Here is a 22,954-nt window from a genome sequence, read left to right as displayed (position 1 = left end):
GAGTTTTGTGCTTAGAAGTTTTATTTATCAATGTTAGAGCAATCATCACCGACTTGGGCACAATTCCAATGCAGAACACTTACTGGATTCTGGCCATAAAATTCTTTTTTAGTTTTTTAAGATCTTATAAAATAAGAAAGTTTTCCTAATACTTTAGAAAAACTACTAATCACCAATAAGTTGATTTCATGCTCAAAGTGGTGACCTCACATTTTCAAAGATAAAACACCACTGTTTTGAATATCTAAACATATTAATTCATCTTGGTGTCCCCTCATATTACAATTTGACCAAATGACTTGGAGAGAATGAAGTGCTCCAGAGAGGTCAGTATGCAAAGCTGAAGGGACCTGATACTGATTCTGAGAAGAAAATCTTCCTTTTGAAAGGGATTAAGCTAAAAACAACTTTGCCACTCTGGGCAGGAGAATTGTAACAAGCAGACAATAAACAGTATGAAAGGGAAAGTTGAGCAAATTACCCAAATTCTCTTGGGAGATGGTGCTTATGCTTCTCATTGTCCCACCCAGATTGAAGGCCTATTTCCAGAAAAGGATCCCCCCAGTGTTCGGGTGGACGTGTAGGGCAGGAAGTTGCTGCTTTGGTCCTGGACCTGTAAAGGGAAGCATTGTCAAGTGTACGTGAAGTAAACTGACATGATCCAGATGGGATGGATCCCAGGCAGGTAAGTTATGGGGATTAAGGGCACTAAGCCAAAAGAATTATAATTATAAGGTTGAACTGGAAAAACGAATCTGAACCGTTGCTCACCTCTCCAACCCCCTGGGAGAACTTACTCCCCCCCTAACCTGATGGGAAATACCTGACAACCAATTTGATATAAACCGACATACTGGACAGGGAACAAATGTATTAAAAACCTGACAGTCTTGACAAGTCACTTCAGGGAGAATCCTTCATTTACCATCTGCACAGGGAAAGCAAAAGAGAAAGAGTGAAATAAAGGCCACGGCCCACCCTGTCCACAGAAATAAAAATAAAAGGGAGGAAAAAAGACATTTCACCCTGCCCAACCCAGATTCAAAACTATAAGCTCTCCTTAAAACAATAGCCTTGCTGCACGAGAAGCATCCTGGGATCAGGATGAGTTAGTATTCTGAGATGTGTCACCAGGCTTTGACAATTATCGATGTATTAAAACAGGAAGAGGTGACTTTTCAACCTTGATTTCAGCTTCCCAGCTGTCCGAACCTGGGAGGGGAGCAGCTATCACCACAGCTTGACAGGAAGGTCTTCCCCGTATTTCCGGAGCAGCTTCTGATGGTTGTGGTCCACTGACCACTGCTGGGGCAGGTGCTTGGGCTGCATGGAGTCCAGGAAGTGCTGACGCCAGCGGCTCTCCAGCTGCATGAGGGAGCGCAGCCCGCCCTGACTATGACACTGCACCACCTTCAGCCCGTGAGGAACATAGTTGTCATTGGAAATCCTGCCAAGACACAAAATGCAAAGGGTCTGAGGGAAACGATACAGGATGGTCTCACCATGGGCTCCAAGTGCTGTGGGCCCTGGGGCTTCCATAAGGGCACATGGGAGGTTGTTAGACTCTTAACCGGTTGGTTATTTTAACATTTTTAAAACATCCTCTTTCCCATATCTGCCTTTTAGAAAACATTTTGGGGGGTGGCCGGTTAGTTCAGTTGGTTAGAGTGTGGTGCTGCTAACACCAAGGTTGCCGGTCCATTTTCCGCATGGGCCACTGCGAGCTGCGCCCTCCTTAAAAGATAAAAACAAAAAAATAAAAACAGAAAAACAAAAACATTGTTTGGCTCTATTGCCTATAATCCGACAGAAGGCATTTGGGGATTCTGAGTTATACTTGTGGGAAAACCACTGCATCATGCTCAGCCCCTGCTGCAGGGGCCCTACTGTCTGGCTGGTGGGGGGTGCAGAACGCTGGTCCTGCATTTACTCCCGGGTGCTCAGTTACCAGCTCACGCTCTTTTTAAGTTATTCATCCTGAACCATACTCAGTACTTATATGAGGCTGTTAAATCAGCCCACATGTGCCAGTTTTTCATAGCAGTATAATATCTGAATGTAAAATGAAAGGTGGGACATCTCTTTAGTGTCTTCCTTCTCTCAAAAAGAATGCCAAACCACATCCATGAGAAGTGTTTCGGTCACAAAGAAATGCTGCCATGGTTGCTCGTTGTGCAGCTGGTGCTGGGGAAAAGGAAGAAGAACCCTTGCCTCCTTCCCAGCTACGCAGAGGCCTTAACAACTGCTCTGATACCAAGCGAACGGGGTTCTCACCTGCCATGAATACAGATTACCTTGCTCAAGGAAGCTCCCTGCCCTGCGGGCTCAGTTCCTCTCCTTGAAGCCCCACCTCACTCAGTCCTCCCTCCCAAGACCCCCAGCAGTCTAGCAGTGTCAGTGCCCTCTGGGTATCTTCAGACATTTTATTATTTAGCTCCTGCACATCCCACTAACTTGTCTATCTTTCCCCAACCAGCTGTTCTCGGTTTTAGACATCCAAGTCCAGCATCCTTCTATCCAAGTCAGCAAGAGGGATTTATTAGGAAGGTCAGTGGCTGAAAGGGGAAGATTGGCTCTTTTAGGAAATACATTTGGGAACTGGTTAAAGGAGCCAGTGTCATTCATTTCTAAGATGACCTTGGTAAGTTACTTAACTTTAACCTCGGGGTATCTACAACCTCGCAGAATGGTTATAAGGATAAAATATAGTAACAATTTTTTTTAAACTGAAAGATTTTTTTAAAAATGTAAGATATAATGTTAGCAGTTACCAGTTAGAAATCTAAATCCTACTTCAGAGGGTTGTTACAAGAAATAATCAAGATCAAGTTTATTAGCTTGGTTAGATTAGTATATCTATGAATATTTGTTCAATAAATATTTACTGCTATTAATTAAGGTGCTTTGGTTTTTTGATAACAAAAATATTGTAGGCAACCAGCATCACTATCAGGGTTTTGTGAATTTATCACTTCAATTATTTCAACCCCTAGGACTACTGAAAAAAGTGAGAGTTGGGAAACAAAACTATAGCAGAAAGGTTGGTTTTTATCATCTGAGCCATGGACCCATTCATTTCTCCAGATCATAAACTTCTCATTTAGGAACACTGATATAAGTCACATGAACTCAACTGTGTACTCATAGAGAAGGAGGGAGAAAGCAAGGAAGGGAAGAAAAAGGAGAAAAGTCATTTAAATAGTAACAGCGATTCTGGCCAATATTCCATTCAGTGGGTAGTATTCTGGAATGCAGGTGAGATAGGAGACATGAATCCACTGGTCTCAATTCCCACAGACCTGGCTAAGGTAAGAGACATAAAACCACATATACTGTACTTCATGGGCAACTTGAGAGATTTGAGGGTATGTTTTGACTATTATTTTCATCTTATGCGCTGACTTAAGGATTTATTTCTGCACCGAATATATATGGCACAACTCCACTGCATCTGCACTCTCCTGCTAGTCATGAAAATGACTGGACATAAGTATAGGACCTGAAAGGGTCAAGGGTAGAGGCAAGTCTCCTATGGAAAGGCAATTCTCAAATACATGGTTCTATCCCACGCCCGTGGTATTTTAAGCCATTAGATACTTATGGGAGAAGTACGAGGTTATGCACGGCACCTGAGCGACTAACAGCCCCTCCCTGGCAAGCATTCTCGCTAAGTAGTCAGGATTAATGTCACTGTTACTCCTCAATCCCTTCTCTGACCACAACTGTCCATCGTACCTGGTCTCCAGGCTGGCAGCCTCTTGAAGCATCTCATCCGTGACCATGTCTGTGTTATAAAACTCCCTGAGTCCTTGCAGCAGCTCCTCCTCCCGATGAGCAGGCAGGCTCTCCGCGTTGAGCAGGGCCCTGGCCCCAGAACGCACCTGCCGGCGCTCAGGGTCTTCCAGTAGGCGTAAGCCCTCCTCAGAGCCAATGGGGGCCTGGAACTCCTTGGCCAGCTGCTGCTTCAAATGGTTGTCGTGGTGGTTGGAGATGGCATGGCAGGAGGTGCAGAGCAGCAGCACATCATGGGAGTTGTGGTCCTTCATCTCAATGGGAAAGTGCTTCCGGTACTCATGTGGAACCACGTTCTTCCTGAGTAAGCCCACCCAGAAGGCAGTGCTCATTAGCATATGACACAACATACATGGAGCTAGCAGGAGGGCTACTGGGATTCTGATCTGCACCTCAATGTGACCGCAAAGCCTTGGGCCTCACAACCCAACAGAGAGTACATAAAAACAATACTACCTATTCCACTATGGGCCCACCTACCTACCTACCTACGCCTTAGGATCCTCTCTTCTTAAAGTAAGAACAGACTACCGGTTATCAGGCTTCAGGGGAAGGTCAGGAGTAGCAAAAGCCTAATAACCTTTGAGAAGTTTGTGCTCCAGAAGGAAAAGTATCAGAGAAATGAAAAGAAAGTCAAATGGCCTTTAACATTCGGAAAACAACTCTCTCAAAGCATGTTGCAGGTAACCTCTACTCCTGAAATTCTGGGAGCCTGGTGACCTGAAAAAGCCAATTTCCTCAGCTTGAATAATCCCTTACTCTATGATTATTTCCCTGGTTCATCAGAGTCCATCATTATTTTCTAAGGAGAACTAAGCTCTCAGGAAAAACTCCTGGTAACCACAACTACTTATCTCACTTTGCAAGGGGAGAAAGGAGGAAAGTGAGTTACTTTACAGAAGTCAAGGAGGAAGCCTCATCGTATGGACACTTCATGAACAGTACCAAAGATCAGAAAGCTTGTGAGCCACTCAAGGGAGGCTTATAAGGACAGAAAGGCAGCTTCTGAAGGAACTGGTCTCAGTTCTTTCATGAGCAAAAGGGAACCACTCTCTTTATGGCAAACTGTTACTGAGAAGAGTGTTGCAGACCAGAAAGTAAGAACTGGGCTCAGGAGAGGTGGGCGCCACTAACACAAGGCCAGGCAGAATGTCAAAGCTCTCAGGGAAATGGAAATGTCCCATAGGGACAAGTCTCTCAGCCAAAGTGGGCAGATTCCAGCAAGGCCCCTTAGGGCTCTGCATGTGGCTACCCAGGCAATTTCCATGGAGGCAGACAATCGGGGCAGGCAACCCCACACTCACCTAATGTACGAGTCTTTCTTGCCACACACTACACACAGGTTCTCTTTAATCATCAAGTAGTAGTCTCCTGGGGATTCAGGTCTTCCCGCAGGTTCAAACTGTAGCTTCACCACAAAAGGCTCTTCACTCACCAGCTCTTACAGAAAAAATAAGTTTTCATTAGGTGTGACTACTCACCTCTCCTCCGGGAAAGAAGTACCACCTTCATTGTTCTCAGCTCTGTCCTGGCAGACATTACTATTTCTGGATTTTGAATAGCCCCATCGCATGCGACTCCAGACCTCTCTCTGCCTTCTTCTAAGCATCCATCCCTCTCTCTTATCTCACTCCCCACTCCTGCCAGAGCCCACACGCACCTAATTATAGATAAAATACGACAGCTGAATCTCAAACCTCCAATGCCTTTGTCCAGGTACCACTGAGCTTTTCTTCGATCACAAGTGCATAGGGGCTGTCCATCAGGAGCATGGAGAAAGCAGTTATCATAGAGGGGTGATTTTCTGCAGGGAAGGGAGAGAGAAATCTAAAGCCGAAAGCTAACTATTGGTCCAAGAATCAGTTGCCTCCCATCGTTCTCTTCTGAGCGACCCAAGTTATTCTCAAAACTAGGGGCAAACGTTACATTTATGGGGGGAAAAGGCAAAAAACCATGTTAATTCCTCCATCTGCATTGGGCTAGGAAACAGAAATAAAAATGAATTAGTTTATACTTCTAGTTTTTATATTTATGGATTGGGACTTTGAGGACTGAGTTGGGTAGTGTTACACAGTTCTATTATGAAAGCAAACAGGAACACAGCACCAAGAAAACTGCCCTATGGAGTAATCGTTGGATTATACAAAGTAAATTAAAATTAAAGAACTTCAGTCTAAAGGGATGAGGGCCGCGTGCATTTATTTCTGGATCATAAGCAATACTTGCTTCAATTTAATCATCCAATTCCTAAAGGCACTTTGCTACAGGGACCAAACTTCCACTCCAAAGCACTTATCAGTCATCTTTCTGCACTGGACACATAAGCTGTGCAATATTGGCTTAGAACTGGATGCTATTTTAAATAGTCAAATACAAAATGAACAAGATGATGCACTTCTCCTGAAAAGTATGATGTACTTCATGTTATTAATTTTCACAGCTATTCTGAAGCAAGCAGGAATAATAATTATACCCTCATTTATAATTGGAGAAAGGACCGGTCTAAGGTCAAATCAAGATCAGTGACAAAGCTAGGTTAAGCTCTCCTCATTTCGACTCCAACCATAAAAAAGTAAAAGAAGGGGAAAAAGAGAAAAACACACAAATAAATCAAAGGATAGCTCCACATGTCCTTGAAGTAAAGGAAAAACAAAATTAATCCCTGGCGAGCCTCTGCTGCCTTACCATATAAGCCTTCTCCCCAGACCCAAGGTGAGGCATCGCATGCGCCTTGCTGGAGGCTGGGCCTCTGACTCTTTACTAGACAGGGAACAACTCAGTTACCTGGCAGAATAGCCCACCCCCAGGGGCTTTCTTTTATGTTTTCTGGGGTCTCTCCCTTGGTGGTTGCCTGGCACCGTTACATCAATCTTAGACTTCTTATTTCTTGGCTTCTGCAAAGATTCTGTTGCTTCCCCATTAACCTCTTCTCCCAATCTGCTAATGTCTTTGCTTCGGAACGGGATGTCTACCACATCCTGGCATTTCTCCAAGACTTTTCTCCAGCCGATGAGGTCATCATTTTCTTCTAAAGTTGAATTCCTAGAGAAAGGGTATCCAAGCAGATGGAGAAAGAGAGCCACTGAAATCTGGGCATCCCTGGCAGCATAAATTACCTGAAGAGAAAAGTCAGAGATCAGTGGAATCTGGAAGGCAAACCAGAGAGAGCAACCGCAAAGTCAAGCACAAAGATATAAACAATTTTAGTTCTAATCCAAGTCGTATAGTACAATAACCTAGGTATCACGTACTTCTTAAAAACTTGTGGTTATGAAAAATTTCAAACTATACAAAGGTAAACCAAATAGTATGAGGAATCCTCAGGTTCCCTATGTTTTCAACTAAAATAGTTAAAATAATGACTTACTCTACAATGCTCAAAAATCCTAACCTATATAAATCAGTGAAGTTTCTTTCTATCTACTGCCAAAACTGCTAGACAGATTTTTTTTTCTCCAGTTTGGGATAGGGTAGTTACCACAGGTCTGACAATTAGTATACAAACTTCACGTTGGGGGTGCTCATCACCTAGAACAGCTGACACCAAGATTCATTAAGAGGCCCTACAGTGAAGTTCACTGCCATACCTATTAATAAGATATTGAAAACAAGGAAAACAAACAGTTTCAAACATGGACCTCAAATCAAAAGTCACAAGGGCCAGTTTCTGGAATTTATTTATTTTATAATGGTAAGTCATTCTCCCAAGCAACTGGTCACAGGGAAGCTGGTCATAAATAAAGGTAGTCAAAACTGTAATTAATAGCTTTTCTCAACAAAGGCTATAAAGACTTTGATTTCTTTAATTCATTCCTAATAACCCAGCCTGGTAAACAATACTATTAGTAAGGATTTTTTAATGCTTTTAGAATAAAACAAGTTTGGATAATGTTTTCCACCTAGACCCAACAATCTATAATACATATCTAGCAGCAAGCTGTCTCCCATGGGAAAAGTACTTGAATGTGAAGAGTTCAGAGTGCTGTTTAGCAAATTATTTTCAAATGATAAGGAAACCAAGGCCTTTTCAACAAATGGTACTGAACAACTGGATGTCTACATACAAAAGAATGAAATTGGACCCCTACCTCACACCACATTTAAAAATTAACTCCAAATGGATCATAAACCTAAGTGTAAGAGCTAAAACATAAGATTCTTTCTTAGAAGAAAACATAGAGTAAATGAGTTGGGTTAGGCAATGATTTCTTAGATGTGACACCAAAAGCATGAGCAATAAGAGAAAAAAAATAGATAAGTAGATCTCATCAAAATTAAAAATTTCTGTGCTTCAAACGACCACACCAAACCCAGATGTTGGGGTGGTGGGGTGGGATGAGAAGTGGCTGCTAATGGGGATGGTGTTTCCTTTTGGGTGATGAAAATGTTCTAAAATTCGATTGTGAGGATGGCTGCACAACTCTGTAAATACACTAAAATCCATTGACTTGTACACTTTAAATAGGTGGATTTTATTGTATATAAATTGTATTTCAGTAAAACTATTAAAAAGAAGAAAGGAAAGAAGGAATGAACAAATGAACCAAGGCACAAGGAAGTAACTTACTTAGGGTCACAGCAAAGCAGAAATAGCTGTAGAAACAAATTCAGATATTTCATTACTAGAACTCTCTTCACAGGATACTAACCTTAAGATACTAACTATTGGTATCTCTTTCCATTAACAATGTTTTGGAAGGATGAATAAGTGGTAACCGACTCAGCAAGCAAGAGAAGGCTAAAACCTAGGCCTATAGGGGCTGGTAAGCTCAAAATCCAAAAATCAAATTAATTTGAGCCACAAACATTGGTAAAGCATAAGGAATGGGAGTCAGCAGGTATCTGTGAAAGCAAGGATACAAACAGGAGTGAAAACAGGAGGATAAGGTGAGACTCTTCATAAAGAACCCTTACAACTCCAGATATCCTCTTTTATACCACAGAGCCAGATAATTACTCCTTCCCTCAGGCAAAAGAGTAAACGTTTAAAGAACCGAAACTAAAATGATATCAATTTATGTCAGGAAAAAAACGGAGCTGGCCAATGCAGGCACATTGAAGAAAACAAAAACTTAACATAAATTGCAGGAATTTACAGTTCTCTTCAGAAATCAGCAGAGGTAGCCAGCCAATCCCCAAATGCCAAGTCTTCACACCATGTTTGGACTTCTTTGTTCCCTCTCTCAGCTACCCTGATTCAAATAAGGAAGAAGACCACTAGGCAACCAATCAGCTGAAATAGCCAAGTAACCTTTACATATACCCCATAAAAACTCTTTAGTTTGTGAGCAAGTAGGGACTCATTGCTCCCTGTAGCCTTGAGTTTCCCACCTTGCAGGTCGAAACCCTTGCAATAAACTCTTCTTTCTGCTTTGCTTTGTTTTACTCAATGTACAGGATTTGTTTTTTGACATGTTTAGGTCATACAAATGGTTAAATCACAGAGGATCAGGACCTAGTAACACCAAGCACAGTGAAGGTTGGAGGCAAAGTGTCACCTGAAAAAAAGGGGGATTATGGGAAAGTCTACGGACTAAACGGTGAGATTGCTAGTACCTTTCCCCAACTCAGCTACCAAAATATAGGCTGTGGGGCTTCTACCTCTTGGGCACAAGACTAGAAGATCCATCCCTGGAGAAACTGAATAGCCTGAGAAAAAACTTATAGTTACTGACATTTGATTGTCATCTGTAGTTACTGATAATAAAACCCACTACTAGTCCAAAAGCTTGGCCATGTGTGCCGTACTCTCAATCCATTTTTTTCATGTCAAATTTAAACATTATTTTCTGCAGTTTCTAAAATCTCATTAAGCGTTATTATAGACCAGTCATCTTGGGTATCATCGGACAATGTGTCTTTTTTAAGGCATGTCTGCCCAATGCTTATATCATATTTGAGGATTAAAAATGTAAAAACGGTTGTACTTCACAAGCAATGACTCTTCCATCCTTCACTACTCTGATAAGAAGTACCTGGTCCTCAGTAAGATTCTCAGCATCCCAGTTGCTGCAACGAAGTACAAGGGACTTGTCGAGGGGAAAGTTCAAGATAGTCTCCGCGAGTGACTTCAGGCTAAGCCCATTACAGAGCAAGTTGTTTCTACAAGAAATAAATAAAATCATGTATCAAAAGTGGGAAAAGAACAAGAACAGACAAATAAAAAAAAAAACATATAAACGGCCAATAAGCAGATGACAGATAATCTCACTAGACATCAAATAAGATAAAATAAAAATTATACACAATTTTTTAATCTATTAGATTATATTTTTAAAATAACTACATCTAGTATTCGTGGAGCCTGAAGAATCAGTCTAATCTAAAATTTGTGAACTGTATATCTTTATAACCTTGATTTAAAAGTTTAACAATGAATAGCAAAATTAAAATTTTGAACAAAATATTCTGATTCAGCAATTCCCCTTCTAGGAATTCATCCTAAGGACACATGGACATAAAACAATTTTCAGTAGTGCTATTTATAGTAGCAAAACATTGAGAACAACCTAAATGTCCATCACTATAAAACTGGTTAAATATCCATGCAATTAAATTCCATACAGCTATTAAAAATAAGGATATGGATTTACATTGATGTAAAAAGGTGTCCGTGACATGTTAGTTAAGTAGAAAGAGACTGTGAAAGAAAACATATGTAGGGGGGTGGAGTGTGGGAGATGAGGGTAAAGGGGATCAAATATATGGTGATGGAAGGAGAACTGACTCTGGGTGGTGAACACACAGTGGGATTTATAGATGATGTAATACAGAATTGTACACCTGAAATCTATGTAATTTCACTAACAATTGTCATCCCAATAAATTAAATAAAAAAAAGAGAAAACATATGTTATGGTTCCTTTATGTTAATACCGTGTTTCCCGAAAATAAGACCTATCCAGACAATCAGCTCTAATGCATCTTTTGGAGCAAAAATTAATATAAGACCCGGTCTTATTTTACTATAAGATCAGATTAATATAATATAATATAATACAATATAATATAATATAATATAATATAATACCAGGTCTTATATAATATAAGGTCTTATTTTTGGGGAAACATGGTATATATATTACACAATACATTTGTGTATGCAATTCTAGGTATGTGAGGGAGAAGCACAGAGATAATTAGAAAGATATTAATCAAATGTTAGTGATACTGTGTTTCTCTGAAAATAAGACCTAGCTGGACCATCAGCTCTAATGCGTCTTTTGGAGCTAAAATTAATATAAGATCCGGTCTTATTTTACTATAATATAAGACCGGGTCTTACATAATATGATATAGTAAAATAAGACCGGGTCTTATATTAATTTTTGCTCCAAAAGACACATTAGAGTTGATGGTCCAGCTAGGTCTTATTTTAGGAGAAACACGGTATTATCTCTGGGTGTGGGCCTTGAGGTGATTTGATATTTTCTTTATATTTTTCTATATTTGAGTCAGCTACTGTTGGTGTATTACTTTTCAAATTTGAAAAAAATGGTAAGGCTATTTTCATTGAGGGTGTGAAGGTAAAATAAAACTAAATAACCTTTCTGCTCTTCAAACACTTTTTGATTAAAATAGCTGCAGGGTGGTGAAAAAGAAATTACAATGTCCGAGGATGGGAGATTCCAAACAAGAGATAAATGTGAAATTAAGAACATTATTCATCTTCACAAGTGGAGCTGGCTTGCTGGTTACCAAGTGAGATACTAGAAGTTTTAGAGCAGGAAACTTGGAGGTGGAGGTTCATGTCAGTGTTACAAAATGTAGGATTCCTCAGGTTACTGTAGGAAGTGAAATCATTATAATGATGATGAAAAGGAAGTCTTTCCTTACAAGAACAAGCAATAAATTGATAGATTTCATCACCCCCAAAAGGAGCACTGACTAAAAAGTAAAAATAGGTCCAGACACACTTAGATAAAATACATAAGGTCTTGGTTCAATTAATGGAAATTAAGGATTTGGGTGAGACATAAAACTTTCTTTTGTTTATTAGAAAGTATAAAAGTAATGAGTGCTTATTATTAAAAATTCAGACAAGAGAGCAGTATAATGCGTGAGAAGTGAAAGCCCTCCGCCCCACACTTCCACTCCTCAGGAATATGACCCTCCAGACTTTTCCCCGCACAAATAACAAATGGTTCGATGGAGGAGTAGATACCGTTTTCTGGCTTTTGTTGTTTTTTTTTGTTCTGCTACTTGCTCTATCACTCAATGTATCAGACACCTCCTTCCATGTCAGTAAATACAAATGTACTTATTTCAAACTTTTTAACAGCTGTTTCATTATGCAAGCATGGATATTCCATAATTCTTGAAATCAATACCCTCATTGAAGGAGACAATACTTAATTTTTAGTTATTTGATTCCATTTAGGTCATTAGTCTTTTTTAAAATGTCATATTTGAGAAGGTTTCACATTGCTTGAGGATGATTTAAAAACAAGATGCCACTTTTGCCACTTCAAAGTTTCATTAGGAAAGATTCAAAAATCATATATAACAATCTCTATAATAAATCATTTTCAGTTAACATAATAAAAATATAAAGAGCATGAAGAAAAGAAGACAGAATTACAAAAAAAAAAACCCCAAACAACAACAAAAAAACTGTGTCCCCCCCCCCCGGCCCCCCACCCCCCCAAAGTAAATTGAAAGTAGCAACTACTTTTGATCAACGTCAGGAACAACCCATAATTAACTAACAGGGCTAAGTACAATTCTTGCACTAGAATGCTAAATTTCTTACACTATAATGTCAAAAATATTTATTTTCACTACTGTGGTGTTCAATAATAAAATAATAATTTTTTAATTTTAATAAAATTTCATTTAAAAAAAGGCCTGATAAATGTTTCATTCTTATTTTTTTAAAAGTTCATGATAATATTCAGCTTTGGCCAAATTCTTATTTTGACACTTGGCCATTCTGCATCTAGCCAGAAAATTCAGGGCACAATTTCGATATATTCCTGGAGAGGACTGTAATTACATGGAAAGAGACCTGGAAGGCCAAACCAATCAGGTGATGATGGTGTGGAAGGTGACAGTGAAGATGATGGTTAACAGGTGAAATTGACACAGCACTCTCTATGTCAAACACTATTTCCAAGTTCTTGACATAGTTTAACTCATTTAATCCTCACACCAATCCTATGAGGTGGGAACATTATTATCTCTGCAGATGAGGAAACTAAGAATAGTGAGGCTTGGTAATTTGCGAAGGGTCACACAGCTAGAATGGGGCAGCGCTGGGATGCGCTGGGATTCCCGCCCACACAGTCAGCTCCAGAGTCAACTCTTCGCCACCTCTAGCAACAGAGTAACAGTGGGCACCTGTGAGGAGGCAGTGCCAAAGGATGAAGAGCCTAACGAAAGGCGGCTTCTGCTTTTATACTCCAAACACTTTTACAGAGTTCAACATTTTTTAGTATTTCCCTGTATTACTTGAAAAAAAATTTGATAGTTTACTTACGAGTTTTATTTACATAAGCCAAATTATTAAGCTAAAATAAAATTTCATTTTATACTAAAAAAATTACAATAAGCATAGATTTTAATCAGGCCTTTCCTTTGTTTATCAAAACCTTCAAACTTTTAATGTCAGTATCATCTGAGGCAAGGAGAAAAGCGGCGTCAGTTCACATTATTAAACCGAGGGCTTGTAGGTATATACATGAGAAATTAATTGAGATTCCTTAAAAAAAAAAAAGTTAGAATATCATTTCCATAGAAGCAGAATTCCAAGTGAAAGGCACATCTCTCTTCCTCTCAGTAAGGATTAGAGTTACCATCATTTTTAACCTAAAGCAGAGTTTGCAATTTCAAATACTTACCAGGAGTCAGGACATGCTCATGTAAAGAGGACAGTGCTACCCAGCCAACTATTGCCATCTAGAACTATTGACCTAGTATAATCAAATCATCTAATTTTTCAAGAGAAGCCAGAAATACAGATTTTTACATTAAATCTTCTGGATTTAAACTAAAATTTCCCAAAAATATCGTATTAAAAAACAAAACCAAAAAACATTTGCAGCCCTAATTTAGCCACTGGGGCCATCAGTCTACAATCCATAGCTTATAGAGGCACCTTATTAATGTTTCATCTAAAAAGACCAATTCCAACTAACTACAGTTTTCTCAGAAGTTGAAATATTTCCTCACAAATTCAATGTGCATCTCAGAAGCCTCTAGGCTTGTAAAGAATTTCAGATGCTTCACTATTGGTTTTCATTAATCTACAAATCTTGCTAAAATATTTGCCCGACAGCTAACAGGAATCCCAGCACTCATACCAACCATACCTCTGCCTCATGGCTAGGTAGCGGAGGTCCAGGCAGCCCTTAACTACAAGGCCATAATCCTGCAGAAGCTTGCTGGCATCTTCTGAACATCCTACTCCAACTTTTAAAATAGTGCCATCTGCCAAAATGTTCAATAACGTTTTTGGTAGTGTTTTTCCCCCACAGATCAGCTTGGGCAAGCGAACCAAGACACAGAAGCCACTTGGGGAGGCCATTTGAAGGAGTGACAGAGGACTGGCTTTCCCTTCCAAATTCACCTGCAACAGAGGGAAAAAACAATTAACACCCCAGCACAGCACTAAGGACAACATGAAACTGGCAAAAAAAAAAAAGTTTCAGAAGTACACCCTCACCTTCCCACAGGGAGCAGCTGACCGGATTTTGGTTCAAATCTAAGGATCAGCCTGTGCTAACAAATGCAATGTACTCTGAAGCAGCAACTTAAACAAAGGTAACTGAGGGCCGAAACCTCCAGGGCTTGAAATATGAGCAGTCCATAAATAGTGACCAGCTGACACAGAGGAGCACTGGGACACATGTTGGCAGACTCATGTAAAACATACTGGTTCTAAAAGGCTAAGGAAAAAAACAAACAAAAAACCCCAAAAACACTAAGGAGCAGAGTGCCAAATGATAAACATACTCTTTTATTATCCAGACTCTAATGTACATGCCATTGACTTGACTCATTTACCTTATCGTCACTGCCTCAAGATCCGATTTTTAAAAAGAGGTAGGAAATACAATACCATTATAAATAAGTGGTACCTGCCGATGTAATAAATCCTGGTAGCACAAAGTGCTTTCTCAGCATTTTATGGTCGTTTATTAATGAAAAAGAAAAATGTATACTGAGCATAAGCTAGGATCCTTATATCTTAAGGATTGAAAATAACTTTATATATTAACTGTTCTAGCTTTAATCTTTTTGAGGTAATAGATAAGTTGTAAAAAATGCTAAAAACTAAGGAAGTTATCCCCAGAAAAATTAACACAAAATTCACATGAATTAAAGGCTCCGTAAAGCTATCCATGGACACCAGACTAAGTATGCGACAAATTCCAATCCTCCTATTTTTCAGGAGAGGAAATTTAAGGTCTACAGGTGAAGCAGTTTGCCTCAACATGAAGAGATAATGGCAAAATCAGGACCAGAACCTACATTTCCCAATCTTTAGAACAGTAGTTCTCAACCAAGATGTTTGTACCTCACCCCCCAGGATATTTGGCCATGCCAGGAGAAAGTTTTGGTTGTCACACCTTGGGGAAGAGTGCACTGGTATCTAGGAGTCAGACGCCAGGCTGCTGCTAAACAGCCTCAAGGTACAGGATGGCCCCTCACAACAAAGAATCATCTGTCCACAACGTGAACAGTGGGCACCCTGCCTGTTCTAGGCAGTGCGGTTCTCTCACTACCATGGTATCAGCATGCTAGGCATTGCACTCCGTGCCACCGGGAACATAAAGTTATACAAGAGGTGGAACATGCCTTAGGATTACAGCCGTACAAGTGGAGTACAGCGCACACAAACTCACATCCGCAGAAATCGCGTGGTAAATACCAAAGGAGTGGTCCAAACAAAGTGTTACAAGTCATTAGGGGAGAGATACTTCATTATGGAGTGAGTAAAATCACAGAGAGGAAATAGTCAGGATCACAAAGAATTGCTGTTAAAGACAAAATTCAGCAGGGCCCTTTGCCCTCGACTTCACCTTCAGTGCTAGGTAAAAACCATGGTGGGATTCACAAAAGCCTTAGGACTTCCCTTCTCAGGCACTGCTTTATCCTCAGTGAGGGCTATTTCCATATCCTCAAATTGAAGTATGCCAGCTTAATCTCTAATGTGTCTATTTCTTGGGGCTCGGCCAAGGTCAAAAAAACCTAAAAGAAACTGAATACTGGGTCCTCTTCTATAATTCATCCAATTGTGGCCAAATTGCCTTTTTTATTAATGAGTAATTCCCTCCCTCTGTAATACCAGCTCTCTCTAGGAAAAAGCTATAAATCTCCACTTCTAATATTTAGCACTGCTAATTTGACATAATACTGCAAATACCTAAGGCTGGATCTTTGTACATCTTTTCAATCAGGTTCCACTGTATAAAATACATTAAGTAAATACATAGGTGGACAGATATAGTAAGTTGTCTTTTTAATACTGTTTCTGGATTGTGCTTAAGGCCAAATGTATTATAATTAAGGTTTTGGCTTAGGGGTGGTCAGTTAGCTCAGGTGGTTAGAGCGTGGCGCTAATAACACCAAGGTTGCCAGTTCGATCCCCGCTATGGGCTACTGTGAGCTGCGCCTTCCTTAAAAAAAATAAAATAATAGATATCTAGTCTTTATTTCTCATATTTTCCCCTTTTGCTTTCTAATGTTTGTTTCCCTTGATATCATTTACTGTTTATGGAAAACAATGGAACACTTGGCTTACCAATGTTATGTGTAATAGGGGGAAAAAAAAGGATGTTTTAATTTCATTAGCATTATTTAATCCAGTAGTTTCTGATTTTTTTTTTGATCAGTCAACTCATATAAAAAATGTTTGGGACATACACAATATATATGCACATGTGTTTATAAATTATATACATGTAGTACTATACCAATGGGTTATACACATTATTAAATATACACAAAAGTAAAAATTTTAAATGAATGATGCCATCAATCATTCTAGACAAAATTTCTAACACTTTTTTCCATATTTCAGTGATTTACTTAGAGAACATTGTTTTAGAGATCTTCTGAGGGCCGGTGGAAAATCCATTTTAACTTCAGAACTCTCTCTTTTTTTTAAATAGAGCATTGCATATTTATTGTAGAAAACACACAATTATACAAAAAGAAAAAACATATCAAAACTCCACAACCCAGAAATGACCACTGTTAACATTCCACATTTTTTCTTCCAGATTTTATTTCTTTATATTTAAAAATATTTGTATTTTTACCTATTTGGGATTATATGCTATGTAGTATATTTTAATTTTTATATTTTATTTTCTCTATTATGTTTTCTGTATGTGATACATAAAAGTGATATGACTTGCATGTAATTTACAAAGCATAAATAATATAACGAACACCTGTGAAATTAATCTTTATGTAGGATTCCTAAAAGTCCAGAGCTGATAAAATTTTCTGGAAAAGCAACTGATTCTTTAACCCCACGATGGCAGTGAAGAGTAAAGAATGACTGGTACCATGCTCTGGGCTCGAACAGGGTAACTAGTGAGCATCTCTAGTCTGTGGTGTTTGTATATCAGTGAAATTTAGCCCGTGGCTTTGAGACAGGAATTAGCTTGTCCTATCCAAGTGACAAAAGGAAGGCCCAATGAGGCTGGAAAGTACTAGGAAGAATGGGAGGAGAACAGATGGACACAACAGGTATTGAGAGAGGCCAAAGCATGTAAGTCCTTAAGAACAGGTAAGTAATTAAGACATCACGGTTTTATTTGAAGCAATGGAAGGGTTTTAAGCAGAGGACTGACATGACCTGATTTGCATTTTTGAAAGATCACTTTGGTTACTATATGAAGAAGGGATTGTGGGAGCACAAGGGTCCAAGCAAAGTCAGGAGGCTGTTGCAAAGGTCCAGATGAGAGACACTTGAGGCGTGGACTGGGGAGGAAGTAGAGACGCAGAGAAGTACATGGATGCAATTCTAGTTTAGAGACAGCACCGGTCATACTTCCTCAGTGGGAAGGGCAGTGGAAACAGGAAGGGAGAGCGAGGGGGCCACAGATAATCCTGAAGCCTGGGCCTGCAGAAGGATACTCTTGGGAAAACGACCTTCATTTCATTCAATATTTATTGCACCAATTATTTGCACCTGTTAAGCAAGGCCGTCCACAGCCAGAAACTCCAGAAAAAAAATCAGGCGTTAGTCAGGGGCCAGAAACACATTTAACATCCATCCCTACATCCCCAGGAGAAAGGCAAAATAATAGCTTCTAAAAAAAAGTGTCAGTATTCTCACTTTGTACAGGTGACTTACCCATAGTTGTATATCATCATAGGTAACTCAGGAGCATCTGGGAATTTCCAGATGCATACCTCTTTCTGGTAGCATGCTGTGTTATTTCCTGGTTTCTATAACCACTTCTTTGAATTTCCATATATTTTGCCGTTAAAGACACTTAAGATACTATAACTATTAGGTTGGTGCAAGAGTAATTGAGGTTTTTGCAATTATTTTTAATCTTCAAAACCGCAACTACTTTTGCACCAACATAATACCTATTTGTGTCTAGACTTTCAATTATATCACTTCTGCTTGAAAACCCTTAGGTGGGAGGATATCTCCCTGATTTAAATCTTAAAGGTGGAGAAGACTACGGGTAATACAGGTTTGGGAAGAAAAATCAAGAGTTCTGTTAAGAACATGTTACATCTGAGATGACTATTGGACATTCAAGGGGACATGTCAAGCAGGCCTGTGGATATTAAAGGCTGAAGTTCTACTTTTGAGAGTCATCAGCATATCAATTATATTTAAAACTTAAAATTAGATGACATCACAAAAATTAAAAATAGAACTACCAGACAATGCAGCAATTCCATTTCTGGGTATTTATCCAAAGAAAATGAAAACACTAATTCGAAAAGACATATGCACCCCTATGTTCATTGCAGCATTATTTACAATAGCCAAGATATGGATTGTCCATTAGAAGATGAATAGATAAAGAAGATGTCACAACACACACACACACATACACACACACAAGGGAATATTAGTCAACAATAAACAAGAATGAAATCTTGCCGTTTGCGCCAACAGGGATGAACCTAAAGAGTATTATGCTAAGTGAAATAAGTCAGACAGAGAAAGACAAATACTGTATGATTTCACTTATATGTGGAATCTAAAAAACAACAACAAACAAAAAAAGATAAAATATAAACAGACTTACAGATACAGAGAATAAAGTGATGGTTGCCAAAAGGGGGGGAAGGAGTTGGGGGATGGGTGAAAAATGTGACGGGGAATAAGAGGTACAAATCCACTTATAAAATAAATAAGCCACAGAGATGTAAGGTACAGCACAGGGAATATAGTCAGTAATATCATAACTGTGCATGATGACATCATAAGGCACATAAATATTGAGTCATTATGTTGCACACCTGAAACTCATATAATGTTGTAGACCAATTATACTTTAATTAAAAAAAATTTTTTGAACTGGTTCTCCAAAAAAATTAAATGAGATCACTTAGAAAAAAGAATGTAGATTAGAGGATATAAATTAGTGGTCCATGGACCCATCTGCTGACCCACTGAAATGTTCAATATTTGTTTTTTTGTCTCCACATATTTAAAAACCTGTGCCAGAATTTTAAAATTAGTGGAATTCACATTTTAAAAAGTCTATATTCCAAGTGCTCCCTGAAGAACTGAACAATCTGGCAATACCTGGCTTGAACTGTATAGCAGCTTCCCCACTTATATAAGGTATGAATTCTCTAATTCACCGTAACATCTTCTCAACACTGAAGCCAACTATCGTTTTCCATGTATCACTGTATTTGTACACCACTATTTTTCTAGTACAAAGAAGTATTTATCAGGATCCATGTCTCTATCAAAACTAGGGAAATGAAAGATAGACCATAGAGGCCTATGTTTAAAGAATAAAAGGGAGGAAGCGTATTTCTTTATGAAACTTAAGAATATTTCTGTGCATTCAAAAATGTAATCATTCTACATCATTCACTTACATTTCCTGTCTGGACTTTGCAGGCATCGTAGTTTGCAATCCCCGAAGTAGACAGAGAAGAAACCCACCCTGAGCCATGCCAATATTTAGATGGCAAGTAAAATGGGGATCAGAAAGGGAAAAAGAGGAAAGAACGTTAAGATAGGAGATAGGAGAGTGTGAGGGCATGAAAGCCAAGAAGAGAATGTCTTGTGTAGGGACTAGGCAGACGCTTTTGAGAGTTAGAATGAGTCCAAATAAGTGTCCACTGGATCAGAAAACAAGGAAGCCATTAACTTGATTAGTTTTAGTGGAGTAGTATGGTAGGACATCAGATTAAAATAGGTTAAAGAATAAATAGAGAACAGCAAATTATACCCAGGGAACTAGAAGAAAATAAATAATAGAGAAAGAGCAGAAATCAATGAAATAGAGCCTACACAATAAAGAAGATCAACAAAGCCAGACGTTGGTTCTTTGAAAAGACTAATAAAATTGATAAACCCATGGAAAGAGTAATCAAGAAAAAAAGAGAGAAGCACAAATAAGCAAGAATGTCAAGAATGAAAAAGAAGCCACCCCTACATATTCATCAGACGGGGGGGGAAAACTGGAGGATATCATAAATAAGTTTATGCCTATAATTTAAAATTTTGAGAAACCAGATTAAGATGAAAAATGTAATTTATCAAAACAGACATGAAGAAACATAAAATATGAATAGCCCAGAAACTGTATTTTGTATCCACAATTCAAAACTTCCCTTAAAAGAACACTCCAGATGGCTTCACTAGGAGATTCTAATCAAACATTTAAGGAAAAAAGAATGACAATCTTACATAAACTCTTCCAGAGAACACAAAAATAAGGAACAGCTCGAACTCATGAGGCCAGCAATAACTTTTTAATCAAAATCTGACAAGGTGATTTTTAGAAAGGAAAATGATGAGCCAATATCACTCACAAACACAGATTTTTTTTAAGTCTTCTAAAATCATTAGGAAAATGAATTCAGCAATGTATAAAAAGAATAAAACATCATGACAAACTTGGATTTATTCTAGGAATTCAAAAATCAGTGTATTTCGGGGCAGCCGGATGGCTCAGTTGGTTAGAGCTCAAGCTCTGAACAACAGGGTTGCCGGTTTGATTTCCACATGGGCCAAAGAGCTGTGCCCTCCACAACTAGTGTGAAGACAACAAACTGACGCTGAGCTTTTGGAGGGGTGGTTGGATGGCTCAGTTGGTTAGAGCACGAGCTCCCAGCAACAAGGTTGCTGGTTCAATTCCCGCATGGGGTGTGGGCTGTGCCCCCTGCAACTAAAGATTGAAAACGGCAACTGGACTTGGAGCTGAGCTGCGCCCTCCACAACTAGACTGAGGGACGATGACTTGGAGCAGAGGGGCCCTGGAGAAACACACTGTTCCCCAATATTCCCCAATAAAAAATAAATTTTAAAAAATCAACGTATTTCACAATAGAATAAAGGAGAAAAACTACATAGTCACCTCAAGAAATGCAGAAAAAGCACTTGATAAAATTCAACAACCATTTATGATTTTTTAAAAAATCTCTTAACAAACCAAGAATAGAACTGAATGCATTTAATCTGGTAAAGGGATCTACAAGACCGGAAAGAAATAAAATTGTTATTTCACAGATGATACAATAGTGTACATAGATATCCAAAAGAATCTACAAGTAATTAGAATTAATAAGTGAGTTTAGTAAGGCTTCTTAACATAAGAGAAATATACAAAAACCAATTGCATTTCTATATATTAGAAACACAAATATTTTTAAGATTTCATTTATAATAGAATAAAAAAATCACAGAAACTATAAATCCATTAAGAATAATTAAAGATCTAAATAAATATTCTTAGATTAGAAAACGCAATATTGTAAAGAAGTCAATCAACAAACTGATTTATTGATTCCATGCAATATTAATCAAACATCAATATTTTTTTTTTGTAGATTCTAAAATTCCTGATTCTAAAATGTATAAGGAAATGCAAAGGACCAAGAATATTCAAGACATTCTAGAAAAAGAACAAGATGGTAAATCTTGCTGTCCCAGATATCAACAGTCATTATAAAGCAACAGTAACTAAGACAGTTTGTAATCATTGGTGTAAGAATAGAAAAATAGACCACGGCAGAGTCCAGAAACAGATCTACTCATATACAGACTCTTGTGCTATTGTAAAGCAGCATTGCAAAGCGAGGAGAAAAGGTTTATCTTTTCAATTCATGGTGCTAGGATAATTGGGAGAAAAAAATGAAACTTAACCCTACCTCACATCACACACACACACACACACACACACACAAACGCACACATTTCCAGGAGAACTGTAAATCTAATGTACAAGGTTAAAACCACAAAACTCCAAGAAAATAATATAGGAAAATATCTTCATGACTAGGGATAGGATAAGACTTGTTAAACTACACTATATTGATCTTCTGATCATCAAAAGATAACCTTAAAAGAATGTAAAGGCAATTCACAGAATAGGATAAGACATATATGATATACATTTAACTCACAAACGGTTCATATCCACCATATATAAAGAACTCCTACAAATCAGTAAGAAAAAGACAATTCAATAGAAAAAGAGGCAAGAGACTTAAATAGGTACTCCATAAAAGAACATGTATAAATTACCAAGAAAATATAAAAAAGATGCTCATCTCATTAGTAATCAGGAATATGCAAATTAAAACTACAATGAAAAATTACTACACACCCATCAGAATGACTAAAATTTAAAAATCTAACAGTATTGATGAATATGCAAGGGAAAGGCAATTTTCATCTAGTCTTGGTGGGAGGTTAAATTAGTAGAAGCACTTCTGAAAACAGGTAGAAACAATGAGTATGCATACTCATACACTACTGATGAGAGGGTAAATTGGTTAAAATCACCTTGGAAATAGCTGAAATTAAAGATATATATATATATATATACATATACAAACTTGACCCAGGATTCCACTCATAGATACACATGCCCAATAATAATGAGTGCACATGTTCATTGCAGCATTCTTTGTAAGAGCCCCAAACTGTAAACAACCCAAATGTCCATCAATATTAGAAGAGATGAATAAATTGGGCTATACAAGTATTTAT

General features: G+C 38.4%; 1 protein-coding gene across 5 annotated transcripts in view; it reads right to left on the bottom strand.

Annotated features, from left to right (window-relative positions):
- Nucleotides 1–22,954, bottom strand: part of EXD2 (exonuclease 3'-5' domain containing 2) — a 54,930-nt gene continuing 31,976 nt past the window's right edge. For 3 of the 5 annotated variants that reach the window (XM_081050172.1, XM_081050170.1, XM_081050171.1), the window contains 7 exons: nucleotides 14,103–14,359; nucleotides 9,768–9,894; nucleotides 6,577–6,908; nucleotides 5,490–5,596; nucleotides 5,097–5,232; nucleotides 3,736–4,092; nucleotides 1–1,447 (listed from right to left, as the gene is read on the bottom strand). In XM_081050172.1, the coding sequence (XP_080906298.1) occupies nucleotides 1,231–1,447; nucleotides 3,736–4,092; nucleotides 5,097–5,232; nucleotides 5,490–5,596; nucleotides 6,577–6,908; nucleotides 9,768–9,894; nucleotides 14,103–14,359 (1,533 nt within the window). In that variant the 3' untranslated portion in view covers nucleotides 1–1,230. Of the gene's footprint in view, nucleotides 1,448–3,735; nucleotides 4,093–5,096; nucleotides 5,233–5,489; nucleotides 5,597–6,576; nucleotides 6,909–9,767; nucleotides 9,895–14,102; nucleotides 14,360–14,455; nucleotides 14,583–22,954 lie in introns of those variants that run through there. The other 2 variants (XM_081050173.1, XM_081050174.1) reach the window with 2 other exon arrangements.

This window comes from Rhinolophus hipposideros (genome assembly GCF_964194185.1).
Source record: "Rhinolophus hipposideros genome assembly, chromosome: 5".
In the NCBI taxonomy this organism is placed as follows: Eukaryota; Metazoa; Chordata; class Mammalia; order Chiroptera; family Rhinolophidae; genus Rhinolophus; species Rhinolophus hipposideros.
This window is presented reverse-complemented; position numbering and strand designations above follow the sequence as displayed.